Genomic DNA, 20,060 nt, shown 5'->3' with positions numbered 1-20,060 from the left:
CACATTAAATAAGTAAGGAAATATTTTAAAGCACAGACCACATTTATTAACCACCCATTAAAAAAAGAAACAATTTATTGGAAAAAATAATGAAAGAATTCACCATTGTGCCACACTACATAAAACATATTTTGTCTTGACAGCTATCCACCTGGATGGAGGAAAAGAAATTGTTATTTGTCAGGATGACTTGGAAGGTATTTCACTTACTGTATATACATTTCTGCAACTAGTGATACTGGGCTCTCCAGGTTATCAACATCCTCAATGGTTTGATAAGTTCTGCAACCTCTTAAGCTGCATACACACGTAAAGATTTTCTGTCCAACCATCCAACTAGTTGATTGGTTGGAATGAAAATCTGGTAACGTATGGGAGTAACTGATGATCAGCATTTTGCTCCTAAATCCCAAAAAACAGATGAAAATGGTCGGTCAGACAAGTTTGTTAAATGTTTGATCTAAACAATTTGTTCAAACAACAGTTTTGTCCATTTTCCAGCGTTTGGGAGCAAATTGCTGATTGTCACTTGCTTTCATACCTTACCAGATTTTCATTCCAACCAATCAACTAGTTGGATGGTTGGACAGAAAATCTTTACGTGTGTATGCACCATTACTCTTTACAGAGTGCTCTGTATTGTTTTGTATAACATAATGTAACATCAGGGGTATAAGCTCTGCATATGTTTGTGAATAATTCTGTACTAATATTTAATAGATAACTGCAACATTTCAAGTGAATAACTAAAATGAATGCATTTCTATAGAAATTCAGGATCTAAGGCAATGTACAGGAGCAGTGGATGTGTGTTTTTGTCTATGTATTTAATGTTATTACAGTGTGTTTAGTACATCTGCCTAATTCTGTATTCATGTATTTCATATTCCCAATGCTCCTTATCCTGAAGGGTCATCTGTTATGCTGTAACATTGGGCAGTGTATAATAATGAAACACTTCACCACATCTTAACATATGATATGGAAACATAGTAATCACACCACAGCATCAATAATGAATTCATTTTGAATTCCCCTGCATTCAGCTTTTGTTAAATAACAATTACTTAAATCATGTGCAAACAGCTATTTAAGAAATAGATCCTTAAGCAAGGTTTTGCCATAGAGAGATATATACTGTAAGATAGTAATAGTAATGCCATAAGTGTCTTTCCCAATTTGCTTACAATCTTTCTGTACCTTCATATCTCTATTATATGTCTGTCCTGCTAAAAAGATTTGTGTAAAGTCAAATTTTAACTTGATATGTGATTAAAATAGTGGCCAGCTGCTCTATCCTACATCCCAAGTGACAATTGACGGGGATGCCCAAGCTACTTAAATCATTTATAAATTCCATTACGTTTTAACCATTCACCTGTATACACCACATTTGCTAATACAATATAATCAGTATATTGAATACTTTTGTTATGTGCTAAAATTATTTATGGCTATTTAAAAGAATACATTGAAAAAAATGCTGTTCAAATATAATTGCTTTGTTCTTTTACTAACTGTGGCTTTTATTTAGGTGATGTCAAAATCCCTGGGCCTCCCACCAATGTCCAGGCTTTAGACACAAGCAAAACATATGTTGTTCTCAGCTGGGATCCACCTGTGCCCCGTGGCAGAGATCCACTAGTGTATTATATTGAGAAGGTAAAGTATAAATGGGCAATGTGTTTAACAATTGGTTATTGTTTCTAAAACCCTCTTGAGAAAGATCAAGGAACAATTTGTGTGATATCATGTCTGTAAAACCAATATCCCAGCAGTGCAATTACTGTTGTGTGCCATTTGAAAACTAGTATCCGGATAGAAGATTGACAATAAAAATGTAGACACTATATGGTCAACATGCAATAGGTCGACAGGAAAAAAAGGTTGACGGGTACAAAAGTTTGACTGACAAAAAGGTCAACAGTTTGACAGGGTTATAAAGTCGACAGGTTCATATGGTCAACACAAAAATGGTTGACATGTGTTTTATGGCTTTTTTAACATAAGGGTTAGAGTTAGGCACTTGGGGGAGGGTTAGGCTTAGGCTGCCGGAGCGAATGGTTAGGGTTAGGCATGAGGGGGAGGGTTAGAGTTAGGCTAGGGTTCGGTATAGGCACTAGGGGGAAGGTTAGGGTTTGGCACCAGGGAAAGGGTTAGGCACAAGGGGAGTGATTAGGGTTGTAATTAGAGTTAACTTATAAAAATAAATGTGTTGACCTTTTTTTGTGTCAACCATTTGTGTCGACCTTTGAGCCTGTCGACCTTTTAACCAAGTCAACCTTTTGCAATATCGACATATTGCATGTCGACCATTTGGTGTCAATCTATTGACAGTCAACCTTTTTGTCTTCTTCTTCTTCTTCTTCTTCTTCTTCTTCTTCTTCTTCTTCTTATTATTATCCTTTTTATCCTATTTAGGGGTTTATTTATCAAGCAGTGAAAAGTGTGGAGGAGTGAACCAGTGGAGAAGTTGCCCATAGCAACCAATCAGCTTTGAAGTAGCATTTATCAAGTACAGTCTATAAAATAATAAGTTGGAGCTGATTGGTTGCTATGGGCAACTTCTCCACTGGTCCACTTCTCCACGCTTTTCACTGCTTGACAAATCGACCCCTTAATCTTTTATACCACACCCCTGAAAACTACTTAGGTCACAGGATTCATATCACTTTAAATTAGAGATGAGCGAGTTCAGATTAGTTCGGATTTCCACGCCGAGTTCGGATTTTTCCCAGCAAAAAACGGGACTCAGAAAAAGGCAAAATGTCATCTTTCATGGACAAACATCATGATGATGTTTGTCCATGAAAAATTACGTTTTGCCTCTTTCTGAGTCCCGTTTTTTTCCGGGAAAAATCCAAAGTTGGCGTGGAAATCCGAACTAATCCGAACCCGCTCATCTCTACTTTAAATAGTGGCTAAGCAAGCCATGTACAGTAGGCCTCTTCAAAAAAATACTGTTGATAGCAATCTTGCCTAGGCCGCTAATATCAACAGGTTGTCGACCTGTAATAACCCTTAGAACTGGTGACACCAAGTTCTTCATCATGTATTCTCTATGTAATGGATGGCTCACCCCTTTTACACAACTTACATAATAGCTCAATCAAGGTTAAATTAGCTTGTCGTTAAATAGAATCAAGATAACTTTGAATTGTTAAAGTTGTTAATCACTACAAGTAAGTATTCCCCTCCCACAGAATGAAACCCAAACTCTGAATAGGTGCTAAGAGTTGCAAAACATTTGTGCACCTACTGTAGGTGTATGAAGGGCCTAATTCAGCACAAAGCGGAATTGCAAAGTGGCACGCAAGCTGCTTTGCATTTATGGTAATGCATCAGGAGGCATCATGCCTCCTGCATGCATTACGCATCCGAGCTGCGTCCAAAGACACAGCATCGGATAATCTGTGGTAACATCAGCCGGCTAAGTGACCCATGGGGTCATGCAAGCCGGCCGCCACAGATACAACAAAGAGGCCAGGAAATCTCCATCAGACGACGGAGATACTGGCCTCTTCCCTCCCCCCCAACGGCAGTGACACGCCTCGGTTCAGGAAACAGGCCATCGCTGCCCCCTCCCACCCACAAACGGTAGCAGACTGTCAATCACTGACAGTCTGTTACCACTCTGCGTGCTATCACACAGGACCCATACTGCACAGCGCGCCTGCACATATTCCCGAACATCGGAAATCAGGCCCTAAGTTATTAAACATACCTACAAAAAAGGTGTGCTGAACAGAAAAGAGTACACAATGTAAAAATAGATGTGCTATTTTATGATTCACCATACAGTCATAAACTACACCAATTTATTTTTCTATTAGTGATTGATCTTGAACTTAACACAAAAAAGTCATAGTTAGTGGGAGGGAAAGTTCATTTATAATTTGCATGTAAAGCTGTGGAATGACAAGATCGCCATCTGGTGTGACAGCTTAACAAACCAAATATTGGGCTCCAACATTAAGCCTCCAGGACAAGACAAAACAGTTGCAGCTGTCAGTGAAAATGTAGTGTAAGGGACTGGAGGTTTTCATATACTAAACCAGAAGCTGCCAGAGTTATTAAGTGTCTTGGAATGAGTCTTCTCCCTACAGCATCCTCTGAGTAGTCCATCTTTCGCCATAATACCGGGACAAGTTTTCCCCCTGCAGCACCCTCTACACATCACCTTCTGTTTGTGTGTATTTGATAGCTGTCACTGTGCAAATTAATGAACAGTGGAGACAATTCATTACCCCGGTGACAGCTGTCAGATATATACTGACAGATGGGAACGCCCATCACAATTTCCACTGAAGACAAGAAGTGGCAGAGGACGCTGCAGGGAGAAGGCTCAGGGGGTTATGTATCAAGCATTGAAAAGTGTGTAGAAGTTTACCAGTGGAGAAGTTGCCCATAGCAACCAATCAGCTAAGAAGTAACATTTATCATGTACAGTCTACAAAATAATAGGTAGGAGTTGATTGGTTGCTATGGGCAACTTCTCCACTGGTCCACTTCTCCATGCTTTTCACTGCTTGATACAGTCCTGTTTTCTATATTCCAGGCTTTTTTGTAATTATTATTCTATGTGTACTGTGTTAAGAGGCTATTTAACAAGCTCAAAAACCTTTTTGGATCTTGTCTCTGGTCTGATTCATTACTGATTGCAACTGCGATTACTCACGCAATCGGCTGATTGTTACGTTCTGTGCATGCACCACAGTGTACACTGTGAACGGGACTGTGATCGCAGTGACTACTCAGACCCATCACAGAGTGATTGACAGAAAGTACTGTTTGGGGGTGGTGAAGGGGGTGGTGGGTGAAATGCAGGCGTAACAGTGTGTTTGAACGCCGTTGCAGGGGCATAAATAATCCACTGTGATGCCATACGCAGCTTGGGCATTCACTGCGTGTGCTGAGGTCACCAAATTCTGAGTAAGGTCAGACCTTGTGCAAGTGTGCGTGAGGCTCCGATGGTACTTGATGTTACTGATGGGTTCGCAGTCTTGCTAAGTATTATGGATGTGTGTAAGTTTAAAGGGAATACATACGAATTTGTGTCCGGCGGTTCAAATCCCGACAGCGGCAGGCCGACACAGCTGAAAATACTGATCATCCCCAGGTAAGTATGAACTAACCCTAAGTCCCCCCCGGGAGCCCTAAACCTAACCCTCCCCCTCCGCGGCTGTCCGCAGCAGCACCCGGCATCACTTCTATCGGGATGCCAGGTGCCGGTCTCCTGGCATCGGTAAAATGACCGGCATCTGCATCTAGACGCTGGTCATATCACCCTCGCCGGGATATGACAGTCGGGAAGCCGGCTGTCGGTATGATGTCAGCCGGCTTCCCGACTGGGCGTCCTTATGTTAGGCTGTGTATGGCATTGCGATTGCAATCATTAGCATATCTACTCAGTGAGATTGCGTGCGTAATCGCTATTGTGATCGCAATAGCGATCCTTACTGAATCAGGCCCTCTGTTAGCTAACACCATTCTTACACTTGTCAGTGATTAACAGATCTCTATTTTGACAAGTAATACAGGATAACATATATCAGGCCAATGTAAAATTGTTTTTGAGCACTTACCATAATGTAGTAAAGTGACATTGCTTTGTTTTGTTTGGTAGCTAATCAAGCCAATCAAAAAAGATATCTGAACTCCTGTAGTGTGCATTTTATCTGTAGTAAATGATGCAGGCTGGATCCTGGTGATATGTGCAGCTTCCTGAGACAAAGAGTGTCATTATGTACCATTTCCCTAAGAATGGTATTATTATCATTCAAGGTTTGTTACTTGATGCTTTAGTCTGTGTCATAAATAGATTGCTTCAGGGAAAACGTGAAGAAACGATTTCCATCATTTCATCCAAATAGTATCTGCATCCTATTATTCAGTCATCATTGTTCTGAGTTTTTTTAACCATATAAAACTTGATGTTGAAAAATAGCAACACAAATACAATTTTTGTATTGTCTACACATAATAACATTATAGAGAATTCATAGAAAGCCGATGGCATTGAATCCTCCGCTGACAGCTGTTTTCTCCCAACTTTACATAAAACACATACATGTAAACAGGTGTTGGCAAAATTGTAGCCACACATATCTCAAAATACATCCAATTCAAAACACAGCAGTATTTCTGTATAAGGTGCAGGCCAGGCATACAAATGCCCAACAATAGCTTAGAAATGTTGCTTGGCAGTGTTAGCTATAAATGTGAAAGCTACATTGCTTATCCGTAGACAATATAATGTGATAAAGAGCCATCTACATAAGAGAAGATAATGTCTTAAATGTGTTATCAATAAATGCAGTCACATTTTCCATGTAATATTTGATTAAATTGAAACACCCCATATGCAATGTTTATAGCATTATTAATCCAGTGAGAATCTTATTTTTTGCAGTAGTTTAAATGGAACTGACATACAATACTGTGCAATAGTTTTAGGCAGGTGTGGAAAAAATGCTGCAAAGTAAGAATGCTTTCAAAAATAGAAATGTTAATAGTTTATTTTTAGCAATTAACAAAATGCAAAGTAAACGAACTGAAGAGAAATCTAAATCAAATCAATATTTGGTGTGACCACACTTTGCCTTTAAAACAGCATCAATTCTACTAGGTACACTTGCACACAGTTTTTGAAGGAACTTGGCAGGGAGGTTGTTCCAAACATCTTGGAGAACTAGCCACAGATGTTTTGTGGATGTAGGCTTGCTCAAATCCTTCTGTCTCTTCATGTAACCCCAGACAGACTCGATGATGTTGAGATCAGGGCTCTGTGGGGGTCATATAATCACTTACAGGACTCATTGTTCTTCTACATGCTAAAGATAGTTCTTAATGACATTAGCTGTATGCTTGGGGTTGTTGTCCTGCTGCAGAATAAATTTGGAGCCAGACGCCTTCCTGATGGTATTGCATGATGGATAAGTACCTGCCACTATTTCTTAGCATTGAGGACACCATTAATCCTAACCATATCCCCAACTCCATTTGCTGAAATGCAGCCCCAAACTTGCAAGGAACCTTCACCATGCTTCACTGTTGCCTGCAATTGTACCACTCGTCAGCCCTTCGGCAAACAAACTGCCTTCTGTTACAGCCAAATATTTAAAATTTTGACTCATCAGTCCAGAGCACCTGCTGCCATTTTTCTGCAGTTCCTATGTTTTCAAACATAGTTGAGTCGCTTGGCCTTGTTTTCAAATCAAGGGTATAGCTTTTTGGACACAATTCTTTCATGAAGACCACTTCTGGCCAGACTTCTCCGAATAGTAGATGGGTGTATCTGGGTCCCACTGGTTTCTGACAGTTCTGAGCTGATGGCACTGCTGGACATCTTCTGATTTTGAAGGGAAGTAAGCATGATGTGTCTTTCATCTGATGCACTAAGTTTCCTTGGCCGACCACTGCGTCTATAGATGGAGTCCTGGGTTGCAAAGAGATATCCATTCAGATCCCTCTGTCCCTGTCCGGCTCCTTTCGCCGGACATTGGGGCTCTTGTGTGCAACAAGGAGCAGTGAAGCCGCTCGCAGAGAGAGCTGATTTTCGGATCAGCTGTCTCTGGGCCGAAGCAATGATGAATTGCTCCGGAGATCGCGGCGAGTTAGTATGTTAATTATTGGGGTCCGTTCAGTCCCCAATAATTATCATAATGAATAGACCCCTTAAACATGATAGCAAACAAAAATACATTATTGTCTATTGGTCACCTTCATTAATACCTTATCCTTGGCAGAGTAAAGATCATTTTAATAATAATATTATTTTGTCATGTGTCCCAATGCTACCTCCCCCCCAGTTGACTCTCTATGTCATATGCAGAACACCATTGAGCACTCACCTGTTCAATAATATTCTATGACCAGGTGGATTGGCTGACACTCACTGTGTTACAGAGTATGTCTCTGACACACTGGACCCTTATGTAAAGTGTATGTATATTGTATAGACCTGGATACTGCCACGGTACATGTCATGCTGCCTGAGGTTGTCACTGGGACCCTGCTGCTGCCGCCACTTCCTGTGCACCAAACAACAACCCCTCACTCTTGGAACTGTGGAAGCAAAGATGTCTCTCCTTGGATTGAGCTCCTTTTTTTGCTATTATGAAATAGTTTCATTCTATTGTAATAAATATGAATTACTATTTTTATACATCGGTTTCTCAGTGAGTAATTACAATATTTATTTATTGTAATTAAGAGCTGGTTTCTTAGTAATAAAATAAGACTGGGTAATGGCAGACAGACATAGAGGTAATAGGGCCCTGGTCGCAAGCTTACAATCTATAGGAAATGTAATAGCCTATAAGATTCAGGCATCGGCGAGATCTCAGCAAGTCTGTGCAGTTTTTTTTATCCGCAATAGTTTAAAAAGCAAAACCAGTGGGCGCAATAATGGCAGCGATCGAGATGAGCCCAAATAATAATATACTATATATATTATATATAATATATATTTATAAAAAAATATAAAAATGTTCTGTAATCTATAGCAACTATTTAGACATCTTCTTTTGTAGTTTCAGTTCCTAGATGGAATACAGATAATAATAGCTCATTTCCACTTTTTAAGTTTATTAATATATAACCAGAGTGTTTGGCATAATGCCTCAAGTCAATTTGTATAGTACACCATACCTGCACTCCTAAAACTGTGTTTGTTTTTTTATTAGGTCTCTATTGAAACAATGGTTGATGTACATAAATGTAACAAATCTCCTCTATCCAATGATAAAATTAAACAAAGAAGTCAAAAGCAAATTTAAACCTTCATGGCTGATCATGTTGGCTGAGAAAATCCCTTCCCTGGCAGTTTAGAAAGCATTTAAGTTGTTATGGGCAAGAGTAGGAACACAAAAAAGCTATTTAGAAGAATCACAACACCTGTGTGACTGTATATCAGAATAAGTAATCAGCTGCCAAGCTACTGTAAGTCTGCAAGAGTTGCTGGCCACGTGTAAATAAAATGTCTTATAAAACTTGTTTTGGAAGAAAAAAATGACAAGACTGAGAGACAATGGGCTCTATTTACTACAATCCGCATATTGAATGCGGATTGTAGTGTGATATTACCGAGTGAATTCGCATTGCGAATTCAGGCAATATCACAGGGATTTACTATAAATCCCTTGCAGGGACAGAGCTTGTGATAAAGCTCTGTCCCTGCGGATCCCAACAGCACTCTAGTCGCTGTATTTTCGGAAAAAGTACAGCGACTAAGAGCCCGCGCATGTGCCGACCCACCGTCGCTGCTACCCCCCACCGATGCTAATCCCCGCCCCCTGTGATCGTGGACTTCCGCGACCCCCCCCTCACTTCATTACACTTACCTGCATCCTCCTGGCCTCCAGTGATCTTCTCCGGGCTTCCCGATCAGGTGATCTCCCATACTGCACTGGGACCCGATCACCTGATGACCGGGCCGCAGTGCACTATGGGAGACCAGCTGACCGGAGAGGAGCCATCACTAGAGGCCCGATCACCGGTCCCTGGATTCAGGTAAGTAAAAAAAAAAGTTTAAATTTTTTTTTCTTTTTTTTACAGCAATCAGCTTGCGGTCTGTTTAGACCACATAGCTGATTACTGTTACTGGCTCCTGCCTCTGCTCTCCCCGTTAGAGCAGAGTGGGAGCCCGGTAACTGGGGGAGACCCTGGATAACGCCACCTCCAGGTGGCGTTTTTATCACAGGGCTTCCCCCGGTATTTTTTTACAATTTATTTTTAGTAACTCTGGTCGGATCACATTTCCCATTACAATTATGGGAAATGCGATCTGCTTTACTAAAAATAAGTGATACTAGGGGTTGGAGTAGAATTTTACTAATTCTACTCCAATTGCTCTGTAATAACTACAGGTGAAACTAAAATAATGTGAAAAGGGTGTGAAAACACCCTTTTTCACTTTATTTTAGTAAAAATAATGTTAATAAATAGAGCCCTATGTGTGAGAATGTGTCACAATATGTTGCTGCCAGTGGTAACTTCTACCTCTGGACTGGTGGGTGGTTGTCCGGGCTAGCTAAGCATGCACACAAAACTATCCAGGCCCTAGGTAAAATCCACCACTGTAACTAATTATTAAATATAATAAATAAATATATATAATGCATACAATATTGTATCTTCATGGGGACAGGCTTTAGGTAAACAATGTAACCAGGGTGGGCACTGCCATTAGGCAGCTCTTGGCAGCTTCCTAGGGCACCAACCCCTAGAGGGCACTGCTTAGTCAGTCTTAAGGTGCATACACATGTAAAGATTTTCTGTCTGACCATCCAACTATTTGATTGGTTGGAATGAAAATCTGGTAAGATATGAAAGCAAATGACAATCAGCAATTTGCTCCCAAATTCTGGAAAATGGACAAAAACTGTTGTTTAAACAAATTGTTTAGATCAAACATTTAACAAACTTGTCTAATGACCATTTTCATCTATTTTCTGGCATTTAGGAGCAAATTGCTGATCATCAGTTACTACCATACGTTACCAGATTTTCATCCCAACCAATCAACTAGTTAGGTGGTTGGGCAGAAAATCTTTACGTGTGTATGCAGCTTAACACTTTAATGAAGGATGTCTGCTAAAGAGACTTTCTTCATTTACATAATGCTGGTGGTGACTGTGGATCCTATCATCCACAGCAGCTACATTCCCCCTGGTAAATGGGCTGGCCACAGCAGTAGCACTGACATGTCAGACGTGTTCTGTAATATTACTGTGCAGCCATCCTGGCTCCGAATCCCATCTGAAGCTATCTCCTCCCCATCCTTTTCCTCTCAACAAGGCTCAAAGAAGCTCTGCCTACCAGACGAGATGAGGAGCTGGCCTGGGCAGGGAGCTGCATTCTATGAGTGAGAGGCAGCCTAGACTCATGTTACTGGAGATAAGTACTGGGGCTGTGTCTGTGTCAGATGTTAGCTGACACAAAGAGTGGAGCATAAATGCATCTATGGTAATTAACGCACTGGGAATTCCGAATTATACACGATCCAGTGGGTTACCACACATTACCATAGATTTTACCATGCAGGTAATTGAATAGCTCCCGGCGTTAAACCTGGAGCTTTCCCCATGCTGTAAAACTGGAGCCTAATTGGACATGCCCCCAGGTCTTATTATGGCCCATTTAAATCTAGAAGCCAAAACCACTGAAGACTAGGTGGCTTTGAAAAGCACTGCATAGTAAATTAACTACAGTAAAGTATCACTAGCTTCATACTGTAACTTATAAAAGTAAAAGTTCACCCTTGAGTATAATGCAATTAAATTTAAAAATATTATATTATTTTAAAACTGCTAGCAAAGAAAAGCTATCATTTGCATATGTTATAATGTTTTAAATACTATAATGAGTCAATTCAATTAGAAGCGAATTAGTGACGGCTGTGAGTGAGGCTATATGCCACACTTATGGGGTATGACCGGGCTGCGAGAGGGCAAGTTCAACAACTAATTTAATTAACCCCTTTGATTCTGAAAATATACTTTTTCCACAAAAATGTTCATTATATTTTGGGCTTTTGTTGACTACAAGTTACTTTTTTTTATGTGTACATGAATGTCTTTTCGCAGCCACAAGCCTGACTTGTGAATGTGTACAACTAGGGGCCCAGGACAGGGACAGGAGTGGGTGTGTATGTGAGTGGTTGGGCGGAGGGTATTGGGGGAGCAAGGGCAGTATTGTGTAGCTTTGCCTAGGGCACCTAGAAACTTTGCACCGGCCTTGATTGTAACAACAAAGATCTGTGGCAAATGATCCTTGCTTTGAGCCCTTAAATTAGCTTTAATGTTTCTGTTTTGTAATAGACAATGGTTGGTAGTGGAAGCTGGCAGAGAGTCAACTCCCAGATCCCAGTAAGATCTCCTCGCTATGCAGTATTTGATTTGGTGGAAGGAAAATCATACAATTTCAGAGTTATTGCTGTCAACAAGCATGGTGTCAGTGAGCCCTCTGAAGTCACACCTCCGATACAAGCACAGGATTGTCTAGGTAAGGAAAATTTATTTCACTGTTACATAATGTTCATTACACGGTTGTAATGATATTGACTATGAGCATATTCTACAGATCACAACCTTGTGTAGTGTACTCTAACTATATACATGAACTACAGTATATTAGCATTAGTAAGGATATAGGCAGTAGAGCCAGTAATGCAGAACTTTATTGTACTAGTTTCTGGATTTATTTGCCTGACTGTTTTATGTGATCCTTTTTACTTACTCTAGATTTATGTGCTTGTTTTCTGTTTTATTTTAAAGCTGTGCCATCTGCTCCTGGTCGTATATTGGCAACTAGGAACACCAGAACATCAGTTGTTGTACAGTTTGATAAAGCAAAAGTAGAGGAGAAATTGATTGGATACTATATAGACTCATCTGTGGTGGGCTCTAATCATTGGGAACATTGTAACCACAAACCCATTAAATATAACAGGCAAGTCATTTTGTCAACGTATGTTGCATAAAATATAAAAATAGATTGTATTTGGCAAGGCAATATCAAGCACCTGACATCCTTTCTTCTTTCCCATGTTTTAATATCAGGATTTTTGTGATGTATTGTTGAATCTAATCAGCCAGGTTGCATATTTCATAAGTAGCATAGATATATGTAATAACTGTGATGCAAATGTACTAACAATTTTCAATGCATTTACAGTTTTACACCTTAATATTTCTGATATCTTTCAATATGTTACATTTTTCATATGTTAAATAATAAATGCATTATATTCTTATGTCCGTTTGAATTAAAATAAATGATTAACTGATGAATGTTGAAAAGAAATCCTGTTTCTCAGGGTCTCAAAAAGTACATTCATATTCTCATATAGGTTTTGTCAGGGTATAAATAATGCTACTGAACATAACGTTTATATTTGGGCAATATGCTATATTTGACTTTATATTTTGATAGAACTTTGTCAGACTCATATAATGTCACCAATTCCTTGAAATATATGTACACAAATCAATAATATTCCCACATTCCCTTCCAGATTTGTTGTTCATGGTCTAACTACTGGGGAAAAGTACATTTTCCGTGTGAAGGCTGTTAATGCCGTTGGTGTCAGTGAAAATTCTCAAGAATCAGAGGCCATCACTGTTAAAGCTGCTCTAAGTAAGTATCCAGCAATAAAAGTCATTCTAACTGCTGTCTATTTCTATAGATTTTCATTGACAGAAAAAAGATTTCAGAATTCATAATTGAAAGAAAACAGATATATATAAGGCATCAATGACTGCGTATTTATATATAGCTTTTTATATCTACAGATGTGAATTATTTATGTACTTCTTATTTTTCTTGCCTGACTTGGAAATGTGTGCTAATGTATTGGTTCCAAATTTGTATCATGAATAATGCTTGGCATGGAGAAGATGATAGACTTGATAGACCTGGGGCAAAATTGGGTTTGGCGGAATTTTGAAATATCACAGCAGATTGATGGCGAGATTTTGGTTAAAACCACTGAGTTTACTAAAGGCCGTTTTGACCTTTCATATGCAACCCAACATCAATGTCCATCGGTTTCTAAACCCCTATCCTGCTACAATATGTGCAGTATGGAGGTGCAGCACGGATCCCTAGTGTCCATGTAATCTTCAGTTTGTTATTTTGCTAAAAAGCAAAAAGTAATTGAAAAAAATAGCTTGGTGTCCTCCCATAAATGCATAATAAGCACTAGGCCTTTAAGCTAAGGCTGTTAGTGGAAAATATGGGGTAAACAAAGAGCAACTAGGCTTTATCAGCCACGACTGGTGTCACAGAAGCAAGGGCGACACGCTACTGAGGGTCCCCTGGTCATAGTGACAAACAGCCTTAGGCTGTTCAGCACAGGGCTGGAATCACTAGGGGATTTGCCCCCCTAAGAAAAATCAGCCCTGTACTGATAGCACTGGGGCTACTCCACATAACCCTGTAGCCATAGGCGAGAAGTTAATGACATTTTGTATAAAGAAATAAATAATTATTGTTGAGAGTGCTCTGTGCTGTTTCCTTATTCCTACTGCCGGTGCTGCAGGGTCCCCATAGTAACAAAGTGCACTGATGTCACATGCGCGACTACTGACCAAATGCACTACTGCGCATGCATATGTCTTTACCTCGCAACTTCCTCTCTGTCCTCTCTAGAACTAGTACATGCTACTGAGTGTTTCCTGAGAGTTACTGTGCCATAAACACACTGCGGCACATATATACGCCACTGTGCCCATGAAAATACAGCAGCTTTTTGGAAGTGGTGTTTATGTGCAAGCCAGTGATTGACAGTCCTAGTATTTAAATTGATGCTAAACTAACACTGTTGATATTATTAATTTCATGAGTAGACCCCTAGAAACTTGGGGGTGCCTCAGGCAGCCAGTGGGGGCACAAAATGGCACTAAGTGACATTGCTGGACCCTGTAATGGGGTCCTGGGTTCTGTCGCGTGACAATGGTTTATGTTGGCTACACATCAGTTGTTGGCACAATAGCTCATATTTCCATCTGTGACAAATCAGGGCGTTGAGATTGTATAGTCTCACCACCATTTACTTATTCTGCAAATACAAACATAGGGACATTAACTCATTTCATTTTACAATGTGCTAGATTATGTTTGATCTGATGTTTAAACCAGTATTTCAGAGGCTACAATGATTGGTACATTAGGGAACAATTATCTTCTGTCTGTCGAAATATGCTTGTGTGTCCAGCTTTATCAATCACAATACATTTAAATCATGTAACAGTATGTGCCCTTGCCATGGCAGAGAATGTAAGCAACTATTCTGTATAATGAAGGAATACAATGGAAAAATAGAGGTGCTGACAAATATGGTACAGGTTGAGTCTCCCATATCCAAATATTCCAAAATACGGAATATTCCGAAATACGGAATATTTTAAGCATGACTGAAATAGTGAAACCTTTGATTTTTGATGGTTCAATGTACACAAACTTTGTTTGAGGCACAAAATTATTAAAAATAAAGTATAAAATGACCTATAGGCTGCGTGTATAAGCTGTATATGACATATAAATGAATTTCATGTATCTACACAAACTTTGTTTGAGCCACAAAATTATTGATAATATTGTATAAAATAACCTTCAGGCTGTGTATATAAGGTGTATATGAATCATAAATGCATTCTGTGATTAGATTTGGGCCCTATTCCTAAGACATTTCAAAATGGTATACAAATATTCCAAAATATGGAATATTCCGTTATCCAAAATACTCTTGGTCCCAAGCATTTTGGATATGGGAGACTCAACCTGTAAGCACAAATGTATTACACTTTAACGCTTATAGCAACCAAAACACCCCAATAAAATTATTTCTCTAATAAACGACAGAAGTCCTTGACATAGGTGTACTCTTGTAATATCACAAAGTAACATAACTATTAATGTCCAGAGAAAAGCCCAATTGTGTCAATGGATTAATTGCATAATGTGTTGTAATCACCAGTACTTTGCATGCAAAAGCAAATTTGGTTTATTATCAGTTTTTTGCATCCTCATTAATGGCTTAGTAGATTGTAATTATTATTATTATTATTATTATTATTATTATTATTATTATTATTATTATTATTAGAGTAGTGCACACACTGATATAGAGACCGGATCATAAGATGTTTCGGCTTTGATGTTGTACAGATAGTTCAGTGTTAATACAGGATTAATCCTGAATCTGAAGTGTCATAGGATAAATGAAGATTTAAATGTCAATCAGTCAGCAGAATATTTACAGCAGTACATGCAGGAAATGTTCTCAGCCTCCCAGCTGCTGGAGTGCACCTGTTAAGCAGCCTGCAAGGGGTTCCACAGCTCAACATCCATTGTGGTTCAGCCTACAGCCTGTCTCGGTCCCAGTAACTTCCAATGGTGATATACAACATGCAAGGGTTCATGTGCCACCACATCCTGATGTGTTTCTCCTCCTCCGAGGTGGTGGTTTTATCAGAAGAATTATTCTATGTTATCAGACCTGCTGGAAATTTGAATAAACTCCTGTATCTGGCTGTTATTTTGCACCCCCCTCATGGCGACTGTCGGTCGCCATTTTGACTGACTGGTGTCATTCATTTTGTTCATTCATTTTTGTTCTGTGTTAGTCTGTAAATATATGCTGATTTTATGAAAATATATGTACAAATCAATTTATTGGTGCAGATACTGTAGGTGACAATGACAAAAGCAGCATGCAATACAAATAAATGATAATAAACTGAAACAATTTACAATGATAATAAATACTCAGCTTTGAGTGTCAGACATGTCTTTTGTTATCTTCAATTCTGTCTGAGGGAGATCAACTTCTCAGATTCAAAAGTTATTTGTCAATCCAGTGAAACGCCACTCAGTCTGGGCTGCGACTTTAACTGCACAGGAAATAGTGTTAACTATACAAAGTCGCATATGAAGCCCAATGGAATTTGGCGTGAAAAAAAGCCACGGGCGCTGCATCATAGCACTTTATATACAGATTCAGACTAATTTTCACACAGATGTGCAAGTGTCATGTCAAATTAATCAGTGCAGTGTTTTTAAGCTGTTTTGTCGCATCACATTGCATTGCTGGTTAAGGTGACTACTGCAATAGTGTATGACAACATATATGTATGTTCAACTTCCCAAAACTGGTTAGAACTGGTATAATATCCCATAATGCCTTGCATGTGCCCACTATGTGCTCAGTCAGTGCCAAACACAGACAAAAAAAGAAGTATGCAATTTACAGCATATACTGTACTAATTGGCCCATCAATGAATGTCTTGTTTGAAATATGTTGAAGAACAAGTAAAGAATGTGTTCTTCAATGTGATAACTCCTTTACTGGGCCTCTCACAGGATAGTTGCTAGTCATACAGAAGTCACTATTTATTATATTAACACTTTGGTGACACTGACCCATCCTCTATGGTTAGGAGACAAAATCTGACAGAATTAACCAGGTATTTTCCTGCATTTAGTGAATTTGATACTCCTAGGTACTATATAAATGGGAATGCAGTTTTAATCTTGGCTGTCAGGATGCCGGCGCTCAGAATGCCGACGTTGGAATCCCAACACCAGTCAGAATCCTGGCACCAGAATCCAGACCGCCGGCATCCCAACGATAAGTATTGGGGTTTGAAGGAAGGGTTAGGGGTTAGGCACTAGAGGTGGGTTATAGTTAGACTGCGAGGGGCGTGGGTTAGGGTTGGGCTGCAGGGAGGGAGGATTAGGTTTAGGCTGCGATGAGGGAGGGTTAGGATTAGGGATAGGGTTGGGATATTTACCGACATAAACCTGTTGGGATACCAGTGTTGGGATTCTGACCACCTGGATCCCGAGCAACGGCATCCTATACCCAACCCCAAATGTATTGTAACCTTCTATTGTTACTTAAATAGAAAGCATAGAAATCCTTCATATGTGCTTCTTCTGTGAGCAGATAATATTCTCACTGTATGTGTAAATGGTTCAGTATGATATATAGGCATGTTTTTATGTATAAAAAATGAAAATGTTGTTTTAATCACCTTTCCCAATATTTGCATTCATTATCTATTAATTAGTCTGTCACAGCAAATGTAGTTGTTTTTGATAAAAAAAATAAAAATAAAAAATAATAATAATAATTCAATAAGGATTCAAGGCACGTAACAGATAGAGGGGTCTATTTACTAAGCAGTGTTAGGAGACAGAGTGAAAAGTGATAAGAAAGTGATAAGGTGCCAGCCAATCAGCTCCAAACTGTCATTTTTCAAACACAGCCTGTGAGATGACAGTTGGGAGCTGATTGACTGGCCCCTTATCACTTTTCACTCTGTCTCCTAACACTGCTTAGTAAATAGAGATGAGTAGTTTGGTTTTGCTGAAAACTAAACACACCTGAACTATGAGGTTCTGAGTTGAACCAAGTCCTGGCTCAGATCACTTTGTGATTCCTGACTCGTGTCTTCTCACCAAGTTCGGAACTTGGATCCAAAAAAACGGATCTCACGTGTTTTAGATTGCATTTAAGTCAAAATTGTCTGGAAATGACTGAAAATTAATGTTATTGATGTTAATAATACTATAGGAACAAAAACAGAAAACTGAAACTGAACCAAAACACTTGAGGGTAGTTTTGCTAAAACCAAACATTGGTGTCCGCACACATCTATTCTAACTTCTTACTTTCAGATCAACATCCACAGGGTCTATGTCTTATCGTTATTTTCTTGAATGGGTAACAAAGTGTCATTTTACCTTATCAATGAATGGCACGATCAGTACAAAGTTGGGTCTCCCTTGTCCCCCTGCCTGCTCTATGTTCCTCTACACTTTTGGATTTGCTGTTTATCACTAGCGGTGGTCAATCTGTTTTAAAACCCTGATACATCATGTCTGGTCCAATTGATCTGGATTTTGATCTATAAGGAAAAGGCTACAAATTATGTGGTAGTTGCCCAGATTATAAAATGAAATTAGTACACATGTGCCCATGCATAATCTTTTGAGTTTATCAATTAGATGACAATGACTAACGTCTAATGTTAAGGCCTAATAAACTTAAAATATAAATGTATTTATAGGACAGAACTACTATAATAACATACATAAAATATATTTCAAGGATTTTTGAAGTTATCAAAATTTTAAATATTATGATTACTGCATACAGATTTTTCTTTTTTATGCATATTAGGATTTAAGATTCTTAAGCTAATGAAAGACAAACTGAGGGATCCCTTTATCTAAAAGAGCCGGTGTACAAACTTTTTACTCACATATCTGTTTATTATCTGTTAATATTAGGTAACTTGTGTTCAAAGGCAGATTGGGCCACCGGGAAGTCGGGACATTTCCCGCTGGGCCGGGCCATCTGCTCCCCCCTTCCACTTTGTGGGGTGATATACTACTTCCTCCGATTGGGCAGTGTTCATAGCTACTAGTGAAAATCAATTGCAAACAAGTATTCAGAAAAATATCTGAGACCATGTAAAAGTTCAGGTGAAAGTTATTACTGATAGGAATGCTCATAAATCTTGGTTATGGCTGATATAGTCAATGGGCATGTACGGGGGGGGGGTTTGGGGGGGTGAGGGGTTGTGGAAAGTCTTGGTTGTTGTAGCAAAAAACAAAGTCTTGTTGTAAAGTTAGGGTATGAACGCTGTGTCTGGATGGGGTGGCGTCCCGTATCCCCCAGGTGCACAACTTACCCTCGATGACTTGCTTCACTCTCCTCCTGGAGAGTGGTCCACTCCGGTCTTCTCCTCCTCACGGTCTGAACTTAGCTTCTGGGTTGCAGTGTGTACCCGACGGTACATGCTGAGGATCACAGCTGACTGCTGACTTGCCGCGAGACTTCCGGGATACCCACGATCCCGCGAGGTCACGAGGTCCCCGGGTCTCAGGCTGGTCTAACTGCCTGCTGGCTGTGTGGTGGCATTATAATAAACGCTGTTGAAGGTGTGGATATTGCAGAGTTCCAATGCGTATCGGCCTATCAGGCCTTCCTCAGGGAATAGTGTAGCGCTCTGTCTGATGGAATTGTATTTTTATAGGTAAATTAAGTGAGCCATCTTGGTTGTGGTATGTGCATCTGTGTTAGTGGGCAGTACTATAGTCGCAATTTTGGAAGTGGGATCAATTGCTCATGTGATCTCAGTGGCCATCTTTGTTAAAGGATCCATATCTAATGTATTATAATAGTCAGTTTCAAAACCACTGGAGTGTTAGATGCAAAGCAGCTAGTTAATTGTTATAGCTGTATGGCCAATGTTTGACCTCAAACCAAATACTGTTAGTTATGTTTCTCCCTTATTGCAGAGGGGTTACAGAGTCGCTCAATGGGTCAAAATGTGGTGTATTACTGCATAATAACTGCCCTAATTTCATTGTCCAAATTCAAGCCATATGGTTTAAGGGTTTTCATGTTGAAGATCCATTTTAGCTCCTTTCTGTTTAATATTTTTTCGAAATCACCTCCTCTCCAATTTTTGGTTATCATAGAAATCCCTCAAAATTTCATACCTGATGGATTTTGGTTATGCTTCTCTTTAAAGTGCAATGA

General features: G+C 39.5%; 1 protein-coding gene across 2 annotated transcripts in view; it reads left to right on the top strand.

Moving 5' to 3' along the window:
* MYOM2 (myomesin 2) overlaps positions 1-20,060 on the top strand; it is a 184,744-nt gene that overhangs the window by 76,037 nt on the left and 88,647 nt on the right. For both annotated transcript variants that reach the window (XM_088479697.1, XM_088479696.1), the window contains 5 exons: positions 144-197; positions 1,535-1,662; positions 11,823-12,006; positions 12,279-12,453; positions 13,019-13,140. In XM_088479697.1, the coding sequence (XP_088335823.1) occupies positions 144-197; positions 1,535-1,662; positions 11,823-12,006; positions 12,279-12,453; positions 13,019-13,140 (663 nt within the window). The remainder of the gene's footprint in view (positions 1-143; positions 198-1,534; positions 1,663-11,822; positions 12,007-12,278; positions 12,454-13,018; positions 13,141-20,060) is intronic.

The sequence above is a fragment of the Taudactylus pleione genome, unplaced genomic scaffold (genome assembly GCF_031769625.1).
Source record: "Taudactylus pleione unplaced genomic scaffold, aTauple2 ptg000244l, whole genome shotgun sequence".
NCBI lineage: Eukaryota > Metazoa > Chordata > Amphibia > Anura > Myobatrachidae > Taudactylus > Taudactylus pleione.
The sequence above is the reverse complement of the archived record's forward strand: the minus strand, read 5'-3'. Positions and strand labels throughout refer to the sequence as shown.